The sequence below is a fragment of the Erpetoichthys calabaricus genome, chromosome 11 (genome assembly GCF_900747795.2).
Source record: "Erpetoichthys calabaricus chromosome 11, fErpCal1.3, whole genome shotgun sequence".
NCBI lineage: Eukaryota > Metazoa > Chordata > Cladistia > Polypteriformes > Polypteridae > Erpetoichthys > Erpetoichthys calabaricus.
In genome coordinates, this window is record NC_041404.2 from 32,718,374 (window position 1) to 32,736,904 (window position 18,531).

The following is an 18,531-nucleotide window of genomic DNA, read 5'->3' on the forward strand; positions in this document are numbered from 1 at the left end:
ATGTACAACTTATATTGTTTCAGAAACAGAGAAGACATTTTAAGTGTTTTTGAAAATATTCACAGAAATTGACTGTTTTGCTACTTAAGATTTTGCTCTTTTGCTTATGTTTGTCAAAGCTGTTGCTTACTACTGAGTACCTGGGTTAAAATGATACTGAAATGGTATTTAACAAAGACCTGGGAGAAGGCGGGTGCAAATGCTAGTGCAGGCTGCTTATCGTCTTCAGGGCGGCAAATTCCCTGCTGCTCCCCACCCTGTCCCATTCCAATCTTCCTTAAAATATTAAAAAATTTTATGTTGCAGAATAAGGCTGTCGTGTAGTAGTCAGCATTCACGCTTCACAAACTCAGAGTTCTGGGTTCAGATCCCTGCCCAAGTACTTTCTGAGTGGATGTTGCACAAGCCCTCTATATCTTTGTTAGGCTTCCCTTGTGTGCTTTGGTTTTCTCCTGTATTCCGAAAAGGTACAGATTATATTGATTGTTGACTCTAAATTGACCCATATGAAGAATGTATTTATGAGGTAGCCCAGTGACAGACTGGTACCTGACCCTGGACTGGTTATTTTTTTGTAACAAATGTTGCCAGAATAGGCCACAGAACCATCAGAAACTGGTAATGGATAAATTAGTTTTGGAAACTGAATAATTGAATGTTATGTTGTTGCAGGAAACAGTAACACCAGTCCTCACCGGAGCCCGGTCTCCCCATCTACACCTATCCCAAGGATCATCACCACTCCCATCTCTGAAGAGGCCGAAGATGACAACATACCGGAGAGCCATACAGACTGGGGTGAGGGATTACCCTTTTTTCCTCCTAAGAAACCTTGAAGCATGAGCAGGTGCATGGAATAGAAGTGTGTATTCAGGGGCAAACTTGTGTACAGTTCTTCATCGTTAGTGAGTGTGCATGCGTCTGCTGAAATGAGTTCTCCCTCCTTATTAAGTGCTGCAGGAGGCCAAACACTTGAAAGCACGTCACTAATGGAGTATGTGAATACATCTGCTCCTTGACTTTCACAAAGATGTATGCACATGGTACTCCTTCACTCCACTGTCATGAGAACCAAAGTTCAGCAGTCAATAACATGGATTTTGAGGTAGGCATCCTAAGATGTGTCATGCCCTTCTGCCCAACCCAAGTGAGAGTAGATTGCACAAATGTGCAAAAACGATTTTCTCCCATCGCTTTTATTCAATTATTATCCTTTCATTCATATATATGCTCACTTCTCTCAGTTTATTCCAATCTTAACCTGATTCATCACTTATCGAGTGACAAATGTTGGTAGCTATGGCCAGACCGGGGTTCTTCCACTGACATCTGAATAAGAGTTCCCCCATTTATATAATGAATAATAATAATAATTCCTTCTTCTGCACTGTCCAATGATTACCTAATTATGCATGAACTTGTTATTACAATAACGAATCCACATAAAAGTCTCTTTGAAGTATTTACACAGTTGACTCCCAAATTAGGTAATGTGCAGGCATTATAAAGCACATATTTAGTTGCCACATAGAAAAATAAAAAATAATTCTCACAGGTGAGACCCTTCTTCACAGTATTTTATGCACAAAGGTGAGGATTGCTTGTTCAGTACTTGCATCTGACTCACTGTGTGTAATGCTGAGCAAGTCACTTAAACTGCCTGTCCTTCATTTGTAAAAACAAAAGACACAAAGTGGATTAAAATGCATATAGCACCTTACCAACAACTATAGCCTCTTTTGAAATATATGTGATCATTAAAATTTTTTATCGTGGACAGAGGCAAAATAAGTATTTTTTGCATAATGGTGACATTTTTTTTCTCTTTTATAGTTGACATATATACATAATTTTTCGTAACACCCATTTAACATGTTTTATTTAAAAATACATTATTTCTACTTCCAGGCAATTTTTTTAGCGCCTACCGGAAAGATGTAGCCAGAATCTTTTAAAATACAATTAGCTGAGTGTACGAGCGTAAGAAACAGCTGACCAAAACAGATTTAATAATAATAATAATTCATTACATTTATATAGCGCTTTTCTCAGTACTCAAAGTGCTATCCACACAGGGAGGAACCAGGAAGCGAACCCACAATCTTCCACAGTCTCCTTACTGCAAAGCAGCAGCACTACCACTGCGCCACCTGTGAGGACTTGAGATAGCCTGTCTATTATCGATGATTGAGACAGACACAGAGAGTGACATGAATTTTGTGTGTGAAGTATCATGATCAGGATGTCCCAAAACATCAATAAAATTGAAAAAAGGTTTACATTTTTTACTTATTTTTTGATATGTCTAGACAGTTCATGTAAACAATTATACTACATATCTGCATTCATGAACATCACCTTGAGAAGATGCTTTGTTAAGACACTACTGTATATAAAATAATGCTTGATTAGAGGTTAGCTGAGTAGCTGCTCAGTTGCAGAGTCAATTCATGAAATATCATGCACTTGTGTGAGTGCAAAAACTCCTCAGCATCTCATATCTGCTCCCTTTCATTTATGTGTTCTTGCATTATAAACTGTTGTATCATTATGTACACTGTAGCAGCTGATTAAGCAAGCACAACAGGTGTTTCAAGTAAAACATGTTGCCAAAAAGGTGGAAACAGTACCTCCTGTTATTTGCTTCCCAAGGTCTCAAGTTTGACCTTTCTTTCCTTTCTTCCATTGGCTTTTTTTAAATCCTATTGGCATTTCCCTTGCATCCCCTTTGCCTCCTCTTACCGCTCTGTTTTGAGTACTTATCCCTATTTAGATTGACTTCTCATTGCATCCTATTTAGATTATAAAATGTCTACAAACTGCTGGACGCTCCTATAACAGATGTGCCTGCACCAATTTTTTCCAGGCTACTAAGTGGTCAAACCACTTATTCCAACCAGAGATGCGTAGAAATACAAAATGCATTATATTTACGTACACAGTTCTCTGACCTAAACAGAAAAAGACATACTGTATGCAGTACAGCTGGAAAAAATAGACACCCAAACAAGTAAATGTCTATTCCTGAGAGAGCCTCCAAAAACAAAAATTCATGCCCGTGGACATTTTTATATTTATTCTTGTATTTATTATAATGTTGAAGCACAGTATATTTAAATTAAGCTTGTTTCACGTTTATAACAGAAAATTACTCTTTAATGTCAAAGTGAAAACAGATTTCCTAAGAGTGGTCTAAATTACAAATATAAAACACAAAATAATCTCATAAGTCTTCCCCCTCTTCAAGTCAGTATTTTGTAAAAGCACCTTTGGCAGCCATGCCAGCCTTGAGTCGTCTAAACTGCTCCAGCTCTGTCAGGTTGCATGAGGATCATGAGTGAACAGGCCTTTTCAGGTCCATTAACATTGTTTTTTTAAGCCATTCCTGTGTATCTTTGGCTTTATGCTTGAAGTCATTGTCTTCTGGAAAAAAATCTTCTAGCAAGGGGCAGGTTTAATTGCATTTGATTTTCCTTCAGGATTTCCATTATTTTGCTATATTCATTTTATCCACTACTGCCACGGGCCTTTCAGGGCCTGCTACAGAAAATCGTCCCTACAGCATGAGGCTGCACGGTGGGGAAAGCTGGGTTTTTGATAATATGCAGTGATGGGCTTATGCCAAATATGGACTTTAGCCTGATGGCCAAAAAGCTGAATTTTGGTCTCATCAGACCATAGCACCTTCTTCCAGCTGACTTCATGTGCCTTCTGGCAAACTCTAGCCGAGATGGTGTGTGTGTGTGTGTGTTTTCTCTCTCTCTTTGCAGCTCCCCTTAATTCTGTGACTGGTGAAGAACCTGGGCAACAGTTGTCTGTAGCCCCTGCAATCTTAACCTCTGTAGCTTGTACCTTCTTCAGAGTTGTGACAGGTCTCTTGGTGGCCTCCCTCACTACTAGACTTATTCTTGCATGATCACTCTGTTTTTGTGCATGCCACACTCATTCCATTTCTTAATGATTGTTTTAACTAGACTCCATAGAATATTCAGTAACTTGGACATTTGCTGTTCTCTATACTGACTATCTATCTATCTTTACTTTTTCTTCATTGCATTGGTTAGGCCACCATGCTGACTCACCACAAGCTCAACCTTTTAGATAAGGTGCATTTATACTGCAATGAATGGAAACCTTGGACAGGTGATTTCAATTGAGCTAATTTTGTGAGTAAAACCAATTGGATGCACCAGTGATGAATTAGTTTGTGTTTTATACTCAGGTTCCCTTCTACAGTTCAACGATAGGCAAGTTAGGTGAACTGGTGTTCCTAAACTAGCCCAAATGTGTGCTGGGGGTCTTTTTCTGTTTATTCTGTGATTGGCTTGCACCTTGCTCAAGAGTTGCTCCTCTCTTGCACCTGATGATTGCTGAGTTAGTCTCCAACTGTCTTGCAACCATGCCCTATATAAGTAGGTTAAGAAAACAAATGGATGGATATTTGTAATTAATTTAGACCAGTTTGCAGTGATCTTCTTTCACTAGGTGCTTTACAGCGCTAATAAGAGAACAACTTTGAATACTACAATAAAATAAAATGTCATTCAGTGGGCTTTAATTTATAAGCAAGCAAATGCTGAGAATTGTACATAAATGAAAAAATAAAGTAGACTGACAGCATGAGATGACAATACAGAAAAATTAGGTTTAGTATAGTGGGAACAGAAGAATACATTTTCAGGAGAGGTAAGGTGAATATTTAAAAACATTGGAATCACAACATGTAATAGTGCTTCACAAACAGGCCAAATGAGAGAATTTCAGAGAACAGCAGCCACAAATGCAAGCAAGCATTCACTGGGAGTTGCATAATGAGTTTTGAGAAGTGTGGAAAGACCTGTTTTAGAGCATCTCAGGTCACTGACAGGCAAGTATGTGGTAAGCAGCAAATATGCATATTCCAAGGCGTTGAAATTTCAGCTCTGTAAGTACTACCTTGTGAAGAAAGCCTGTGTAGGCAGTTCAAGTGAGGGATGATGTGTGCTTGGTCTGTATCAGAACACAGACCCTGTCATTTTCACCTATGGACAGCAGCACCTATGCAAGAACACCGTCATAAGACAACTTTTACAAACAAGATAGATACATCAAGCTTGTTTAGTTAGCTACAGCAATACTTAGGTCATCCTAATTTTCTTAAAGGGCTGTGAAGATCTCCACTACAACTACATGACTTTTGTAGTTTGTTTTCCTGATATCCACAATATTTTTTGGAAAGCCAAAAGAAACGTAACTAATCATATCATAAATATTGTAAATCGCCTTGGATAAAGGTGTCGGCCAAATAAGTAAATGTAAATGTAAATTTAGTATAGGGTTGTTTTTTTGTTTTTCTGTCTGGACTGCATTTCCCCTTGATTGCCACTAGGTGTCAGGGCATTCTTGTGCCTAGAAGATCCTTTTATTGGTTAAATAAAAAGATTGCAAATATGCAAGCTTTCGAAGCAACTCAGGCCCCTTTCTCAGGCAAGGTGAAGAAGGTGCTTGAGTTGCCTCAAAAGGTTGCATATTGTAATCTTTTTACTTAGCCAATAAAAGTAGTTATTTTGCTTGACCTCTTATTACATCCATAATGGCTAACATGGTACAACACCCTAGTAACTCTAGAAGATCCTAAAATCTGGAGGATCATGAGTTGTCTTTTAAATTTTGTCAAGAAAGGAGAGTGTAATGCTGTCAAACCTGTTAGTTTTTTGGTTTAACTAATGATGCTGTCAGTTACAACAAAATTTAATGTAAATGGACCCCACCACCCCACTTTGCTTTGATGAAATTGACACTTATTGAAAAATAGAATTTTTGGAAGTATGCCTACATGAATAATCAGAATGACCTAAAGAATATTCATGGGTTTGAAGAACGGTTGAAAATCACCATTACCATACAGGCCCAGAGACTTTTGAGCATACACACTGCACCACAAATATTTGGTCAGTGAGTTGTGCTGCTCAGGAGGGAAGGAAATCAACAGATTTTGAAATTATGGTTTCCTCAGAATAATCCATCTAAGTGATCTCTTAGGGCAAAAAGCTACAATGTGAGGTTACACTAAGTTCAGGAAAAGCATGATGGGAGCTTTTAGTTTCTGTATAGTTTGCACACTTGTGTAAGCTATCCAAGAATAGAGCTTGGGTAGGGGAACTGTTCTGCCTGGCTGCTCTGTCCTGTTAAGCATGAAGAGCAAACCAGACTTTTAAAACGTCAGCACAGTGCTGACTGCCTCACTGAAATGAAGCTCATTATCTTCTCAGGATGTGATGACTTGTCCTAAATCTCTGGGCCAATAGACTGATGTGACCCTAATCATTTATGGATGTGCACCATTAACTCCAGTACATGCAGTATGTGAGCTTATCTACTGTATACATAATAGACTATGTATTTCTGCCTTGTCAGTAATTATTGTTTTTATCATAGCACAAAGCTGCAATATTCGATTAAGATGTCAGTCTTTAGGTCATAACCTTTCCTGCACCACCCATGTTTAAAATGTTTGCATCTCTAAATATATGGCTTATGAATGGTCAAGTCTGTTTTTGACAATAAAGTGGTACACCAGCATATATGTGTTCAGACAGTTATAGCACTGCCTTCTGGTTTAACTAGTAGCATACATTTCACTTAATTTATTCCCCAGTGAGAATTTTTTTTGTGATGCCCCTGTCTATTTCTATTTTAAACGTTAAATCTGAACTACAGCTAAATCTAGCCAATGTGTAGAGGTTAGGATGTCTGGGAGTAGGTAGAGACACCTTTGTACACAGGACAGAGATGCCGTCCTCTATGCCATTTGTATGTTTTAATGGTGGAACAAGGAGAATGTACATGATTTGTAAAACCTTGGCGAGAAGACGAGAAATACATTTTTGGATGGGAAGGGTGCAGATTGTTGAATAACTGCTATCCTCTCCATTACATTCAGCAATACTTTCTTCTCAACAAGCTTTTTTTTTTTTCTGGGGTGCAGAAGGTAATCAAAATGTTGGGATTTCAAGCAGCATGCTGTAGCCGGCTTGAACTATGGATAAGAAGAGAACAGAATTGTTCAGGTTTACTCTAGTTTTAAACACTAGACACTAGTTCTAAGTAACATATGAGACATAAGGCAGCTGTGTTTCAGTTGCAAGAAATAGCAAACACTTTTCAGTTCCTGAACCGGTTCCTAGTAAAGTTATTATAGACATAGGTGTGGTGTTTGCACCCTCTATTTTCAGTCAGTGAATGATTTAATATGCACTAATAGCCTTTAGGTTTGTAACAGAAAAACGAGGCAACGTTTAATTTGAAGAAAACTGTAAATTATGGGATTATAGAATCATTATTATCACATGTACAGAGTGTAGAGATATTTCTTATTGCATATGTGCAATATGGTAATCAAATTGCAAAATGTCCCTACTCCCTGGCACCATGATTAATAAGTATGCAGCAACAATCTCACCTCATTAAAATAGTAAAGAAATTCCTCAGTGTTTGGAAGAAAAATATTTTTTATTCAGAGGCATGATGTAAAAAATATTTGTGCATCTCTTACATTATTAGTATTAGTATGGTTTGTAAGAAGTTCTTTATCACTTCTACTGTTCATCTGCTTCATGGTAACAGGGAATCAGAGCATATTCTCAGAGGAACAGACGTGAAGCAAAGAAAAACCTTAGAATGTTATCATTTTTAGGCCACACTTTGATGCTAATTCACATTATCCAAGGATCTCTCTCTTTCTCATCTTTCTCTATCTCTAGGTTCTGGCAAGTGGTTTCAGCTATTGGATGTTCTTTCTGCAATCACACAATTTTAGGTCAACCAACACATCTTTGACTTACCTTCTTTTTGTATGCCACATCAGGTTTTTTTGTATAGAATTCCACTCTAAAAGAAACAGAACATAAGTTAGAAAATGTCCACAACATGGCGTAACACTCAGTTGTGCTCAATTATTTAGTTAGCTAATATAAAATGTAGAGTTTAAAAATTTTTGAGTCAGCCATAACATGTGTTAATTACACTTTTTGTAATAATAACTCCTATTGTAAAGTAGCAATGATAGCAGAGTGCAATTGCATGTGTTAGTAGTCTACATTTAAATGCATGCTTTCTAACAGTACTTTACAGTTTCATGTCGTTAAAAACGTTACTCAGATAGGCTTGTGGAGGTTCAAAAAGTACCCAATGGAGAGTTAAAAACTATGTTGAAGTCTCAAGATAAAATTTATGGCTTCTTCAGACCATGATGGAGAGCAGGTATGGAAGTTTGCCGATAAATTAGTGTCTGAGAAATACCAAATCATGATGATGTCCAGATAATGCAACTGCAAGGTTGTTTTTATTGTAACTAAATACTGAGTAAACATTTTTGTCAGTCTATGCTTAAAGAGAGACTTTTATATAATTCCATTCCTCTTGTATTCCTTTCTAGATGAATGAATTTGAACAATGTGTATAGCGTGCTCTGATAGAGATATCTCAACTCTGAAATTGAAATTTCTCAACAATTTTTCTTGAAGAATAAGTGCATCAAATTTCGGTTTGGGAGCTAAGTTGTGTCATGCACACATCACAATCGTAGTAGTTGCTTTTCGATCCTAAAGAAGGACTATATGACTAGTCCAGCCTCACTTGGGTCGTGTTTATTGATGTAAATACATCACTAGAGTTCTCCTGCTTATCCTAATACATCACCCATTCAATTTTACTTTGGTTATACTTTAATGAATAGATCTGAGGATATTTTCTAGACCTCCATGTTTCATAAATTACAAAAAAATATTGATAAACATGCTTGTTAAAGCACCGCTGGTGGAGATATTTCTCATTTGGTTATTGCTTTGTGGTATGTCTTTGCTTCTGTGATCAAGTTAGAAATATAACTATAAATCACTTGCCATACCATACTACCATCCAGAAAAAAACACTAATTAGCTTCTTGTAACTTTCCTTTTGTTTAGATCAAGAGCCATGCTTTTCACCATCAGCAGAAGAGGTTGTACCAAGCAAGCCAGTCCACAGTGTTGCACCACTGATGCAAGATCAATTCCCAGCCAATGAAGACACAAGCTTCATGGAGTTTGAAGAGCAGAGCCATGTTCCAGAGCCACTCCCGCCATCTCAGGACACAGGGAATCTGCTGGACCTCTGGGAGAATGCTCCCCAGTCTTCTACAGAGCAGCAGCAACAGCAGCAGCCTATGCTGGTGGATCTGCTGGATGATTCCCAGCAGTCTTCAGCATTTTTCACTGATGTTGCTCCTCCTCCCTCCATGGACATGACCTCATCAGTAGATGGGGCAAGTTCCTGTCCAGATCCATCTGGGCTATCCTTGGCTGAAGGTACTCTCCTAAGTTTTGATGACCTTCCTGATCCTCCCAGTACTTTCTGCAAGGGTGACATTGATGAGGATAATCCACCAAGCTTGGTGGACATTGAAGGCTCCCATGAGATGACTCTGAGCTACCAGCGTGCTCTACAGGAGGCCTCAGATAGCCAGGATGATGGACACCTGCTTATGACAAATGGTGAAACACTCCAGAAGGAAAGTACGCAGGTAAAAAGAGCAGCCTGACCAAACCGTACATATAAGAAAATTCACATTTCATTAAATTTATTGTATGCTGTGTCAAAAATCAAATTGGAAAATTCTGAATCAATGCATTGCACATTTTGGTGGAAAACCTTTTCTCTCAAACTCAAAGTTAAAGCTGTGAATTATAAGATTAGGTAGAAACTGTGACCTAGTGGCTGAGGCACGGGACTATTAAGACCAAGGTCAGAGTTTCAATGCATACCACAAAATTGAGTGTTAACGCCAAGCTATCACGTAAACTGCCAGAGCTTACAATGCAATAATTAAAATAAATGTAATAAAGCATCAAGGGGTGGCATTCATTATGGACAGGCACTATGCAACACTGTAGGTATGAGAGCAGTATTGGTAAAGAGGACTGGAAAAGATGGTCTGGGGTATGTACAGCTTTCTAATCATTCAAATTGGAGTTAAATCATTAGTCCATATTTGATAATAATAAAACTAAGAAAAGACTCTCTACCGTAAACACAAATCATTTCTTAATGGATGTTAGAAATGGATGGAAACTACAACGAAAGCCTCAAATAAAATTTGCACACACAACCTTTCACAACTTTCACTGGAAACATTTTTCTGAAAAACAAAGTTGCACTGCAATTGACTGCAAAAGATCTTTCTGGGAAACAAAATGGCGATGGCTTAGAAACATAATAAAGCTTAAGGTGAAATCTGCAGGCAATTTAATTTTTAGCCATTTTTATTTTGGGAAAACAAATTAAGAAAAAAAATGTTCCAGTGAACCAGTTTTATTAAAAATCAATAGGACTTTGACTTTTTAGAATGTTGCAGATGCCAATGGGTGCCCCATTCATGAGACAGTCATGCTACATATTCACTAAGAAACACACACAGACATAAGTGAAATGATCAATTCATGTTCAGTGACACCCAAGATTGTAAATCCCTTGGTTTTTGGGGCAGAACTGTTCCACTAGGTGGCCGGGTAATTCTAGCAAGAAAAGGCATTTTTACCTCTGTCTTCATTTTATGAATATAGTTTTGGAGCTTTGCTATTTTGTGCATTTTTCTGTGATCATGTTTGTATGCATAGACCCATGTAATATGTACCAGTCTTGTAGCTTTTCCATTGTGGGGTATTATTTCAGACTGGGTAGTGTCAAAGCACTAGGTCACAATACATAGCAAACCAATAAACAGTAAGGAAACTTAAAAATCCATCCTGTAAATTTTTACTTAAGGTTTTTTCTTTTGCAGGCCAGTGAAGGATATTTTAGCCAATCACAAGAAGAAGAATTTATCCAGCCAGAAGAGAGCTCTGCCAAAGTGATCCCAGCCCCTATCTTCTATAACAAACCTCCAGGTAACAAGACTGAGGCATTAGCAAAAAAGCACGATTAGAGTGCCAGCCTCTGCCAGACCTTAGTTTTCATTCTAAATGCATGCTTTATATACGGCATTCTCTTATACGCAAGCCAAATCAGAAATTTCTTCTGGTGCCTAATTTTATGTCTTTGCTCATGTGATTACCCTTTCTGCAGTTACATCTATTTGTTTGTTTTTATTCTCTCCAGATTCTTTTCTCCTTTACATATTTACCTCTGTTAAAAAATGACACAGTATTTAGTAATGAATATAAAAAATAATGAAAGCTTCGAAGTTGTTTTAAAGACTAACACTACTTCATACTGAGTTTTTTTAAGCTCTTTTTGTTCCTTGTTTAGGGTCATTTGGCAATACGGGACTGAAAAGAGTCTGTAATAGAACACACACACCCTGTCTAGCCCATGTAGTGTTTTTGCCCAACAGCACAGCTTTGTAACGTGATTTGTAGTGAGATTTGATGTGAAAGCCATTATATAAAATAATCACAGACGTGATAGACTGCAGCCAGAAACACACATGAAGGTGAATTGTCTCCACAGCCAGGCAATGTCAGTTGGCAGTGTTACCCAGTTCACCATAGTAATGTCTCATGTATGGTTAAAGTGAATTAACTAAGGATCTCCAGGCTTCCTTCCACATTAAAGTGATAAGATAGGCAAACGGGACACACAAAACTGGAATGATGTAAGTGTGCCCTGACATGAATTGGCACCCCACTCAGTGTTGACTCCTGACTTGTGCCATCTGATGATGCCACATTATGACTTGGTGCTCTGTGATCCCATAGTTGGATAGATAAAATGGGTGTGAAAGAAGACAAGTGGAGTATTTTAACAGAAATAAAATCAGATGTTTTGCATATATAACTATGTACAACACATTATTTTCATAAGAAAACACTAATTCCAACACAACACATAGACAAACAAATAAATAAAGCACCTGATGTTTTTTGATCACAGGTACATGGCAATTCAAAAGATTTTAATACATTTGTACAGTACTTGGGAGTCACTGTACTACATCTTTCTTTCATAACACTACTAGTATATTTCTGTTTGGCTTGGTTCACCTTTCACCACTTTTACTAAATTTACTTAGGTAAACCCTGTGTCAAAGAATCAAACTTACTTTCAATTAGTGTTATTGTCTACTGGCTGGAGGTCACTTTTAAAAGCAGTATTCTTGAACAGCATTGCATACATACTGTACATGGCAGAATCAGTATCTACACCTAGTCATATTCTTGCTTTAAAAATTGTAATGTCGCTATACAGTCACCAAAAAAAAAGCTGGTGAAAACATGCAGACACATGATCAGTGTTTCTATACTTAAGTTCAGCTGATTAAAGTGATATTCAGGACTGAAGCAAGCATGTACAGTATATTCATAGTTCAATAGCGATGCATACGTCTCTTGTTACGGGCACCCGCTGATCACTTTTTTTTTTTTTTGAAAGCCCTGAAGGGTTTATATCCACAAAATACATTCTCATTTCTGAAAACATTCTGTGTTATATACAGTCATATGAAAACATTTGGGAACGCGTCTTAATCTTTGGATTTTTGTTTATCATTGGCTGAGCTTTCAAAGTAGCAACTTCCTTTTAATATATGACATGCCTCATGGAAACAGTAGTATTTCATGACATTAAGTGTATTGGATTAACAGAAAATATGCAATATGCGTCATAACAAAATTAGACAGGTGCATAAATTTGGGCACCCCAACAGAGATATTACTTCAATACTTAGTTGAGCCTCCTTTTGCAAATATAACAGCCTATAGACGCCTCTTATACCCTTTGAGTGTCTGGATTCTGGATGAAGGTATTGTTGACCATTCTTCCATACAAAATCTCTCTAGTTCAGTTAAATTTGACGGCTGCCGCGCATGGACAGCCCACTTCAAATCATCCCATAGATTTTTGATGATATTCAAGTCAGGGGACTGTGACAGCCATTCCAGAACATTGTACTTCTCCCTCTGCATGAATGCCTTTGTAGATTTCGAACTGTGTTTTGGGTCATTGTCTTGTTGGAATATCCAACCCCTGCGTAACTTCAACTTTGTGACTAATGCTTGAACATTATCCTGAAGAATTTGTTGATATTGGGTTGAATTCTTCTGACCCTCGACTTTAACAAGGGCCCCAGTCCCTGACCTAGCCCCACAGCATGTTGGAACCTCCACCAAATTTGACAGTAGGTAGCAGGTGTTTTTCTTGGAATGCAGTGTTGTTCTTCCGCCATGCAAAGCGCTTTTTGTTATGACCAAATAACTCAATTTTTGTCTCATAAGGCCAAAGCACTATGTTCCAAAATGAATCTGCCTTGTCTAAATGAGATTTGCATACAACAAGCGACTGTTTGTGGCGTGAATGCAGAAAGGGCTTCTTTCTCATTACCCTGCCATACAAATGTTCTTTGTGCAAATTGCGCTGAATTGTAGAATGATGTACAGATACACAATCTGCAGCAAGATGTTCTTGGAGGTCTTCGGAGGTGATCTGTGAGTTGTCTGTAACCATTCTCACAATCCTGCTCATATGCCACTCCTGTATTTTTCTTGGCCTGCCAGACCTGCTGGGTTTAACAGCAACTGTGCCTGTGGCCTTCCATTTCCTGCTTACATTCCTTACAGTTGAAACTGACAGTTTAAACCTCTGAGATAGCTTTTTGTAGCCTTCCCCTGAACCATGATACTGAACAACCTTTGTTTTCAGATCTTTTGAGAGTTGCTTTGAGGATCCCGTGCCGTCACTCTTCAGAGGAGAGTCAAAGGGAAGCACAACTTGCAACTGACCACCTTAAATACCTTTTCTCGTGATTGGACACACCTGTCTATGAAGTTCAAGGCTTAACGAGCTAATCCAACCAATTTGGTGTTGCAAGTAATCAATATTGAGCAGCTACATGCATTCAAATCAGCAAAATTACAAGGGGATTCAAATTTTTTGCACAGCCAGTTTTTCACATTTCGTTTAATTTCATACGACTAAATACTGCTTCCCTAAAAATCTTTGTTTGGAAAACACCCCAGTACTCAGATGTTCCTAGGAAATGAAAGACATACTACTGTTATCTTTTTTGTTGAAAGTAAATTATTATGCAGGCTGAGAGGGGTTCCCAAACTTTTTCATATGACTGTATCTATATGCAAATCCTGCCATACTTAACACACAGGTTAACTTGTGTTTGGGTAAACAGCTAGTTGAAGGATTATTAGATGCAAACCCTATACTCTTACTTCAGACAGATGTTTTACCTGGCTGACAGCTTTTCTGTCATTTAACTAACTGTCCAACAGATTTTAAGAAACAGTTGTCAGGTTTCTCTTTGAAACGTCTTGTCCTTAGTGTCAAACGGTGAGTCTATGACTGGTTAGGAGATCTGTCATTGATTTTGTGAGATCATGCTCATGTCTGTAATCTCACCTGTAACATTCTGGAGTGACTAAGAGGCTGGACTATAGCCCATCTATAGTGACTAAGGGACTGGACTGGCTAAGGTACTCCACGTGGCTGCCCAACCATAATTATATAATACCTCTGGAGAAATTTGTTCTTCAGTGGTAAGTCATAAAAAACACCAGTAGGTTGTTATTTATAAGTAACTTTAGATAAAAGCCCATCTACCCTATAATTTTGTGTTCATGAGATTCGAGAACATGACAGACATGGCTGAAATTAAAACATGCATTTCTTTGGTCTGCTGTGGAACAAAACAAAAAAAGCCACGGAAAGAACTTGATTCTCGCTTATCCTACAAAGACATTCCAAAATAGCTGAGACAAAATTATTGGAACTCTCTTGGTGTTTAAGAAATAATTGTAGTGGTCCTTCAAGTTGTCTAATGTCTTTTAGTGATTATCACAGGAATCTTCAATCAGCTAGTTTTAATGGAGATAAGAACTTGTCCAACTGTTTTGTGCCACATTAAATGTGGGAAGACGAGGGAAAAGCAAAGAGGGATGTCAGAGGAGGCAAGACAGATGGTAACAGCCTAACATGGTTAACGTAAAAAGCAACAAGACCACCTTCAAACACCTTGATGTTCCTCTGACATCTGTTGCTAATATTATCAGGGAATTTAAGACCCAAGCTACTATAGCTGACATTCCTGGAAAACTGACCCCCAATATTGAAGGAAAAGAACTAAGCAAAACATCAAACAAAAGTGTAATAGTTACAAATCACACTAACCGTAGCTGTCTGGATGAAAATGGGTTCCATGGTTGAAGACCTAGCATTTTTTCCCACTCCCATGTTAAAAGACGTGCATCTTAAGTTAGCTAATGACACTAAATTCAGTGGATCAAGTGAGACTGCGTACTGTATATAATTGACAGGCACATTCTCTGGGGTTGGTTTCTGGCTTGTACCAAATGCTGCAAGGATAGGCTTCAGTGCCTGAAACTCCAAACTGGGTTATAAGAGTTTGAGGATGGATGAAAAAAAAATGCTTTTGTGTTCTCGCATTACCTCTGTCCCATTCTGTGACATGTATAAAGGAAATAATGCAGTTTCAAAGTAGTGACCCAAAGATCATTACTTATAAATATCAAAGTCACTACCCAGCACTGGAGCCCAAAGAGGGAACATCTGCATGAAGGCATTTTTTTTTTTATAACTAGCCAAAGCCAAATTTTGTCAAAGTACAAACAGACATTCCATCCAGAAGATGAAAGTGCAGTTAGACAATATCTCTCTTTCATGAAGCTGAAGATTGCTTTTGGTCACACAAGATTGCTTGTGCTTGTGTGTGTCTGGAATGCTTTTGAGATTTCTAGGTCTCTTGACAGGAAGTGTATTTTGGCTGGTAGTCTGATTTAGTGCCACATGTGTTGGCTCTGATAGTACATAATGGGTTCAAATCCCATTCTTTGTGACCATAGCAGTACAATTATGATCAGTATGCTGCTGCTGAAGAATGTGAATTTCCCATTGGGATTAATAAAGTATCTATCTATCTATCTATCTATCTATCTATCTATCTATCTATCTATCTATCTATCTATTTGACTCATCAAAAAACAGACCTGAATATGTGAATAGCTAAGAGGGTCAAACCACTCTCAGGATTATGTCTGAGAGAGCTGCACACGTCTTCATTCACATGTCCCTTCAGACACTGAGTTATGTGGCTTTTGACAAGGACTTACAGATGTTTGAGTTGAATCTAAATCCACTATACTATTACTATTTCTTCTATTATTATTTTTCTTTTTTCTTTTTGCAGAGATTGACATTACCTGCTGGGACAATGATCCTGTGGCTGATGACGATGAGTATGGAGCAGCGGAGTGAACAACAGAAGTGATGAATCATAATAATGTAACTAAAGATTACTGAAAACGCAAATGAGTTATTGTTAAAGATGCAACACTCCTCTGCTCTACACTGAAGATGCAAAATGCAGTTTTTAAGGACATTTAAGAAAAATAAACACTGCTGTTTTTTTGTGATAAGTGTGGAGGACAATCTTAAAATCGGAAAAAACAAAGATAGAAACAATGCCAAGTAGATAGTGCTGCTTCAGGCATATTCACACTTGCCTGTATTCCTATTTTTTTGTTGGTTCTGAAATAGTTGCTCCATTTTAAAATGCAAGGAAGGAAAAAAGATTTCTTGAATGGCTTCTGTATTTGTAACCTCTAGCATAGAAAGATTTAGCCAAGCCTGCCCTGCACCCCACTCTATGTTGCAGAATGATAAAATTGGCAGAGTAAGAATGACTTCAATTTTCTCATACCATTATTAGGTATTTTGATTGTGGCCTTTAGACCCCTCCCTCTCCTTCATCTGTCACAGTGTTGTCTTTATTAATTTATTTTGAAACAGCATTATCAGGAAGCTAAAAATGTGCATTATTTCAATAGTTCCCTTAAATTTTCTTAAGCCAAAACTATAGAGAAAAAAAAAGAGGACATTTTATTTAAAATGTCAGTTATTTTTGTAAAAGTGGTATGGACTCTGCGTTTCGAAGGGCCTGCAGGTTCAGCCTCACAGGACTATGGCTTCTGGTTCTGACTTTCTGACCTTTAGAGTCCGATGGGTGCCTTCACATACTTTTCTGTGAGTTCCTGGTGTTTGACATAAAACTCCCTCAGTAGAGTCACTGAGTAAGTAAGTAATAAGTAAAAACTATTCATGTACGTGTCAGTCTCTCAAACCAACTGAAATTGATTTGGTACAAATTAAAACAAACAAGCAAAGCAAACACTAACAAAAGATAGACTTCTAGCTTACAAAAACATAAAATATACTATGAACAAGAATGCCTTTTAATGATGCCGTCTGATCAAATGCAAAAATTAATGCCTTTGTCAAAAATGTATTTGATTACAGTGGAATACTCCACCCATGATTTTATTATTTGCAATAAGAAGCAGTTCTTTAATAACATGAGGGGGAAGTTGCTTTGTCCACCACTAAAAGAAAGCACTTCAGAGTGGTACAGAACACCCATCACCAAAGCAGCAAACTAAACTTAAACTACTTACCAATTTAATGGGGGGCAAATACTGCACTTGGTGGGATCTCCACATAATCTTTGTTCTTGTAGCAGTCAGTATCTGGAATAACAAAGGTAGACCAAGGTGCAGGTATTGTTTATATTCAAGTCATGGACACACGTCAAATTAATGTTAATATTTGTTTTTAAAGGGAGCCACAATGTTAAGCCATTTGTTCTGTGACATTCAGACCTAACCACATGGGATTATTATCTCTCTCCCCCTATCTCTCTCATTACCAAAAGCAATGTGTTTATATTGTTAAGCAATAAAAATAACAGCCAACTCAGTACTGCAGTATTAATAATCTATAAACGATCATCAACAAAGCTTCTGAAAAATTAATTTCCTACTGAGGACAAGAGTATTTTTGGATATGTACGAGTGTTGAGAGCTGTGTGATTTTTCTCAGGGTTGCCCTGTAAATGTGTTTGGGTAATTTAGGGGGTGTGCTGTATATTATTATTAGAGTTTTGTTTTAATGTTTTTCCCTACTAAGGAGGGATCTATAAAAATAACCCAATGGGGCCTGCATCTTTAACATTAACTCTGGACATCTGAAAGTTTTTAATGTGTTACAGTTCTTTACACTTTGATATTGTTCTTTTTTCCCTTCTCTCTTTCTCTCTTATCTCCCCTCCACAGCATTAGAAGAACATACCCAATGCAAGGCTTTATTTTATTTTATTTTTTCTTTCCTAAATTCTTCTGTCTGCTTGTCACGCACTCTTTTTGGGGAAAAAAGCACAAAACTTTTTTGTGACAGCTAAGTGCTAATGTATGTTAATAAAAGAATTTCTGAAACCTCCAGGATGTGTGTTAAACTATGTCTTTTGCAGGTGCTTAGTATAAATGGAATATTATCCTGAACAGACCACTATAGGGTACAAGGCAGGAACAAACCCTGGACAGGGTGCCAGTCCATCGCAGGGTGAACACCCACATCCCAGTTTTACATTAGGGCCAATTTAGCACCACCAGTCCACCTAACTTGCATGTCTTTGGACTATGGGAGGAAACCCATGCAGACACAGGGAGAACATGCAAACTCCACACAGGGAGGACCCGGGATGCAAACCTGGTCTCC

At 37.9% G+C, this 18,531-nt stretch overlaps 1 protein-coding gene across 5 annotated transcripts in view; it reads left to right on the top strand.

Annotated features, from left to right (window-relative positions):
- Window positions 1–18,252, top strand: part of dbn1 (drebrin 1) — a 189,493-nt gene extending 171,241 nt beyond the window's left edge. For 4 of the 5 annotated variants that reach the window (XM_051933842.1, XM_051933839.1, XM_051933841.1 and 1 more), the window contains 4 exons: window positions 673–798; window positions 8,946–9,541; window positions 10,799–10,904; window positions 16,169–18,252. In XM_051933842.1, the coding sequence (XP_051789802.1) occupies window positions 673–798; window positions 8,946–9,541; window positions 10,799–10,904; window positions 16,169–16,236 (896 nt within the window). In that variant the 3' untranslated portion in view covers window positions 16,237–18,252. The remainder of the gene's footprint in view (window positions 1–672; window positions 799–8,945; window positions 9,542–10,798; window positions 10,905–16,168) is intronic. The other variant, XM_051933840.1, reaches the window with a different exon arrangement.
- Window positions 18,253–18,531: the final 279 nt, after the last annotated feature.